A 6,054-nucleotide genomic window follows, 5' to 3' on the forward strand; every position below is an offset into this window, starting at 1 on the left:
TATATGTATACAGTATTTAATGGGTTTTATATGTATACAGTAATGGTTTTATATGTATACAGTATTTAATGGGTTTTATATGTATACAGTATTTAATGGGTTTTATATGTATACAGTATTTGATGGGTTTTATATGTTATGATACGATCAACCCCCTGGAGTACATTCTGTACTTTGAATGAACTTTGTTACGAAACAGAGTGGCGGGGGCGGCGACCAGGATAGTGCATGTAGGAATTAACTTTTCAATATTCAAAATCTTATTTTACATTGTACATCTAGAGGAATAATATATTTTCATTTCATATCAATTATTCGTGTCTTTGATAAATGAAGACAGAATACTATCAAATGTTGATCAACTGAGTTCGAATTGACTGGCAACCTGACCTAGATACGTCAACAAAAGAAAACATCTGAAGCTGTAAGTTTCTCGCTCGCATGTACGGGTACTTGAAGTTAATCTAAATTTTACATAGTAATAAAACAGTACTTTTTTATGTACTTAGTGCTTATTAGGAACTCCCAGTACCCGTGCTCGCATAGGAATTCAGTGTTTAAAGATATACGTTTGGGGAAATTTGGGGGGGGGGGATGAGACGGTGATTTAAGATTACAGCGAGATAAGACCTCAATCGTGAGCTGAAAAAAAAACCTACGATTTTTATAAGGGAAGGATCTACATTGTACATGTACGCGTATATAGCTCTCTGGTCTGTCCTACTTTTATCCAAGAGAGCTACATGTAGATTTCTGCAGCTAGGATTTGCCATTCAGTATGTTTTCTTCATATTTTTGTTGAGAGTAATTTATTTCAAGCCTCTGTCATTTTACTGAACGTATGGATAGCATTAGAGGCACGTTTGACAGAAGTCGGTGCATTGGGTAGAAAGAGGGCTACATTTCTGTAAAGGTATTACACGAGTGACCTAAATTAACTTTTCAATGTATTTTATTTCTCTATAAAAGCCTTAAGGCATTTCACCACCATCTAAATCACAAATGTATTGAATAATAATAAGATGGATATAAGGAATTGATGTGTCTGAACTGTTTGCGTAAGAGGGGATTTCGACCTACTAAAGACATGGACTATTTCTGTGTAATTGCCGATTATACAATACCCCCACGCTTCCATTCTACATATCCCAATACTACAAACGATCAAGAAATTTATAATTTGCAAATTACCATTATAAAGCATTATTATCTCTACACGAAAAAGAGTTTTACTGAAGTCCTGTAACTCTTCGATAGTTCCAGAAGAGTTAATGTTCTTTCTATTTATTCTTCTGATGAAGAATATAATTAATCGCTACATGTATATACAACAACAACAATGGCAAACAGAATGGGCGGTTTGTAGCAGGCAAAGGGTGGTACATCAATGTGGGTGTAAATTACAACAAACGCACTAACATTAAAAGTAGCATCGATAATTGCTTGTATATGCATATTTCTCTAAAGAAGCCACGCTACCGAGCACGAATCCCGACAACTGTTCCCAGTTTCGTTGAGGTAAAATATTTAATTTTGTTTATCAAAATCTATATCTGTTTCTTATCAATAAAAATAAACAGACAATTTGTCAAGTTTATTTCATCTAAGCAATTAATTTTCTGAAAGATGTAGACTCATCACTGCAACGCTGTGTACATACACATTGAATAACCCGCGTTAGCGCGTTTTGAAAATTTGTTTGCACACACCGTTGCGGTTATGAGACTACATTTTAGATAAGATAATTCATTGCTATTATTTACATTTCAAAGCCTTTTTTAATGTGTGCATTTTTATTTATACTTTAAATTTCCTAATTCTTTAGGTACATCATTGTAAGTAGCGATTAACGGAACAACCATAGAACAGCAAAATGTGATGTCATAACGTAAAAGAAAAGAGTGTGCAATCCTGAAAAAATAACAGTCGAATTCTTGAATTGATTTTCTATCATATATCATAAATAACAAATTATTAACAAAATTGTACAATCTGAACTTTAACACTTCATATCTTTTCAAACATATCTAATTGTAATCAGCGTAGGTACATGTATGCCAGTCGGCCATGTTGTCACTTCGAGTAATTGAAAGTACAAATATTGAATGAAGAATTGTTGAAAACTCCCGCACTTGGATTAATTTCTTGTGTTTGCTTGGTGATATTGACCACGTGCACATTAGAGATAAGATAAACTTCTCTAGACATCAAATGAGGTGCATTTCGTTGTCTGAGACGGGAATGCACAACAAAGCTTTGTTTTCATTCTGCGCACGTGCGGTCGATCGCGAGCACAGGAACCGGTAATTTTGTTTGTAATGATAACAGTAGGGGTCTATACCATACCACCCCCTAATAAGGGGTAATAACAATTTTATTAGGGGGTAGTATGGTATAGATTGTTACTATTATTATTACAAAATTACCGATACATGTAGCCGAGATGCAGACGACATATTCGACAGTATTCATACGGCTACCAGAATTTAGTGATTCCGACTTTGCATTTATGAGCAAATATTATTTAAGATTCTCTAATGCATTAGGGCAAATTGTTTGAATAAGGATGAATAATTCCATAACAAAAATGAAACAGACTTTTTTCTGAATCTGCAAAGGAAGGCAACTAGCAATATTTACATTCATTTCGTTTTCCCTGAAACTGATGGTTAATATTTCATGAATTTCAACTTTAAATAGGATTATCACTGCGTATGGATACACTTAACCTAAAGAGTACAACATGGGTTTATCATTAAAATGCAGTTAAAATAATTCAAACACAATCCTCTTTCTACGTTACATCTCTATATTCAAGTTGGTTTTCTTATGTTTTCATATTGATTTAAGGAATGCATTTAATTTTTTTTTAATCTTATACGATATAAATTGGTTTGGGGCAGTTTACACTTATAAACCGCGAAAAACTGTAAAACTAGAAAAGAAAAAGTAGTGCCGTCTTGTTTGTCAAGGGGTGGGTGGAGGGGGGGGGGGTCCCCATACTAAGTTACATTTATACTATATAAACGAAATTTTTTTCAGCGTGCTCAGCCAATCAAATTGCGTGTTACAAGTAAAATTAAATTATGATATGTTGTGATGCAATATATTGTATTTAGTATATATGTAGCTAATATTTTTAGCAATAAAATTTTTCTAAATTCTACATTAAAAATTTTCAGTGGGCGATACCTGGACCAATATTGAACGCCAACGTTTCGTGAAATACTAGGATCCGCACCGAAATAGTACGTGTCAAAGATCGCGGACCAGCTATCGTTTGATTAGCTCTGGTAGCCGGTTTCAGCATCTACTCTATTAAGAATCAGTTAATTCTCTTGTAATGTTTCTATCTTGATTTACACTAACGGACTAGCAAATACTTTTATTTACAATTTGAAACACATTACAAGCATTGATCGATGCCGATGAAGGTTGAAAACGTGCGTACGCTTGGGATTGGAATTTCGAAAAACAAAACCTATATTGACTCCCCAGTTTTCTTAATTTCATAACTTAATTGCTTTATATGACAACACACATATGAAACATAAAAATACCTTTTTTCAAGTTTCAAAAACATGTATAAATATTAAAGATATGTTTCGTTGTATTTCACCTTCGACTTGAATGTTATTTTGTATGAGAATTTTTTTGTTAATGTGCGATCAGCACGCTGGCCATCAGTGGACGACGAGGAATTCACAGTGCAATATCGCACATTCTGTCTAGATGCTAAATACGCGTCAAAGTAATCTTGTTCAAACTGGTTTCTTGCAGGTGCCCCACAACACGTGGGTCTAAGCTGAGAACGGAAGGTCGGATTCATCCAACAATACAGCACAGAATTGATACACGTACTGCTTATAGCAATCCAGTGACAGATGAAGAAGCCGGTACTGCTGTAATAAAACACGGTGGTATCGGGGTGGAAGTCTGTAAGAATGTGATATAAATTCAGAGGCATCCAGCAAATGGCAAAAACGACCACTACAGCAATTAGCAATTTTATACTTCTTCTTTTGGCATTAATTTGGATCACTCGTTGTACTTCCGTGACAACACCAAGATGTGTTCGGAGCCAGAGCTTGTGCACCACACGACAATACGCCAAACCAATAATGATCAACGGAAGCACATATTGTAACGTTATTGTAAAGATTGTGAGACACTGCTCCCAAACCCCTCTGGGATCTGGGTAATTGGATTTACATCGTTGTATTCGAGCAACAAATATATCCACATATCCCACCTCTGTAAAAATTCCATAGGGAATGGCTAAGGCGAACGAGAAAGTCCAAATCAAAAACATGACCGTCAGACATTGTTTCTTGGTAATTCTGGGGTGAAGAGGATACAGAAGAACCCGATGTCTATCTAATGCTATGGCGGTTAAGGTGAAGGAATACACATATACCGAAGCCATTAAAGAATAGTTGAGCAGATGACAGAGGGGTTTTCCGAGAGTCCATTCATTCATGATATGTCTTGCTAGATTCAGTGGCACGTTCAGAAGTACTAAAATCAGATCAGACACGGCCATATTCAACATGAACATGTTAGTGACGGTGTGCATTTTCTTATTTCGCATAATAACACAGCAAACGAAGATATTCGACATGAAAGACGCGACTACTAAAATCCCAAAAGAGATGAGCAGGGCGGCGTGCGAGGAGTGTGTGTCCGAATGAGAATAAATAGCCGGGCCGTTTCCTCGAGAGGTTTCGTTGAAGAGCAAAAATAGCGTTGCGTTATCTGTTTCGCTTAAAAATCTATCCAGCTCGTCCATAACGGGAAGGGTCATTTCTAGCACTTCATGCTTAAAGTCTTCAAAAAGTGTATTGGAGTTCTTTTGTAATTCGTTCTAGATATAAAAAACAATTTCTCCAGAAAATCAGAATCAGAATAGAAAATTTCGATGAAAGAGATGATCTAATCCTGATGATTTCTAAAGTATGTACAACACACTCTGTATATCTGATGCTTTTGAGAATTTCCAAATCCAACTGAATCCCTTGAAATGCATCTTAAGCCTCGATTGAAGTGCCGGCTAATGTGCTGATCGTGATTATCCAATAAGTAAAAAGAGAAATGATACATTATAATGCAGTCATTTCCGATGGCGGCCAATTCCCAATCCAAGCATTGATCAATAGTTGACGGTTTGTAAGTCTCCTTAAAGTCTGTGACGGTTGATGTCTTTTAACCTTCCTTCTAGAAATACAATCAACAAGCCAATTTAGTAACATGAATTAATCATATATAAACAATAATGTTGCTCCAACAGATAGCAATAAAGACCATCTTCAATCAATAACACTTTGAACCATAACTCATCTCGTATTAAAAGAAATATTCAAAATTTTCCGTTTGATGTCCCCTTTTATCATTATGAATTCAAGAACGTCGAGATGCATTATTTGACTGTGTATTTATATAAGATCATGCGCAAACTGTCCCGGGCTTCCGTCGTTATATGTCCTCTATAAATATTTATTCTGTATACCGGTATCTATATTTTTAATATTTTGATTTCTGTGTCAAGTTGAAAGGTCTACGTTTACGAGCTACGATCGGTTAGTGAAACGGCCGTCAGGACTTTTATGAAGAAATTAAATGCATGAACCAGTATTGGTTTATTGGAGACAAAGCATGTGCAATGGTAAATATTAGTAGAGATCAAGGCAGCCAAGATTTATTTTTGGTAGACTGTTGCGATAACCAAGTAAAACAACTCTTGTGTAATTTGTATATATATGGCTGGTATACCTACACACACACACCCAAAAAAAATCTTTAAAACCTTCAGTTTTCATATTTTTGAGATGTTGACTATATTGGATATGTCAATTATATGTTGCCACATGATATTTAACTTGATTGTCAAAAGCTCGAGTTTTCTCCACGTGTTGGTCAGAAGTCCACCTCGCAGTATTCTTGATTTTTACCGATTTTAGTTTTAATTCGGCAAAGGCATTTTGCTGATTTTCACCTTGTAAAGTAAAATCCGTTGGAAATTGTACATAAGCATTATGTTTTCATCGAAATGATACT

The 6,054-nt window shown here is 35.4% G+C and overlaps 1 protein-coding gene across 1 annotated transcript; it reads right to left on the minus strand.

The window, feature by feature from the left end:
* Positions 1–1,940: 1,940 nt before the first annotated feature.
* On the minus strand, positions 1,941–4,936 carry LOC125660407 (G-protein coupled receptor 83-like). The gene has a single exon (XM_056149608.1). The coding sequence runs from the start codon at positions 4,802–4,804 to the stop codon at positions 3,593–3,595; it is 1,212 nt and encodes a 403-aa protein (XP_056005583.1). The 5' UTR covers positions 4,805–4,936; the 3' UTR covers positions 1,941–3,592.
* Positions 4,937–6,054: the final 1,118 nt, after the last annotated feature.

This window comes from Ostrea edulis, chromosome 9 (assembly GCF_947568905.1).
Source record: "Ostrea edulis chromosome 9, xbOstEdul1.1, whole genome shotgun sequence".
In the NCBI taxonomy this organism is placed as follows: Eukaryota; Metazoa; Mollusca; class Bivalvia; order Ostreida; family Ostreidae; genus Ostrea; species Ostrea edulis.

What these genes read in the sequence shown, in the direction of transcription:
- LOC125660407 (XM_056149608.1), bottom strand. Translation starts at nt 4,804, where the DNA reads ATGACCCTTCCCGTTATGGACGAGCTGGATAGATTTTTAAGCGAAACA.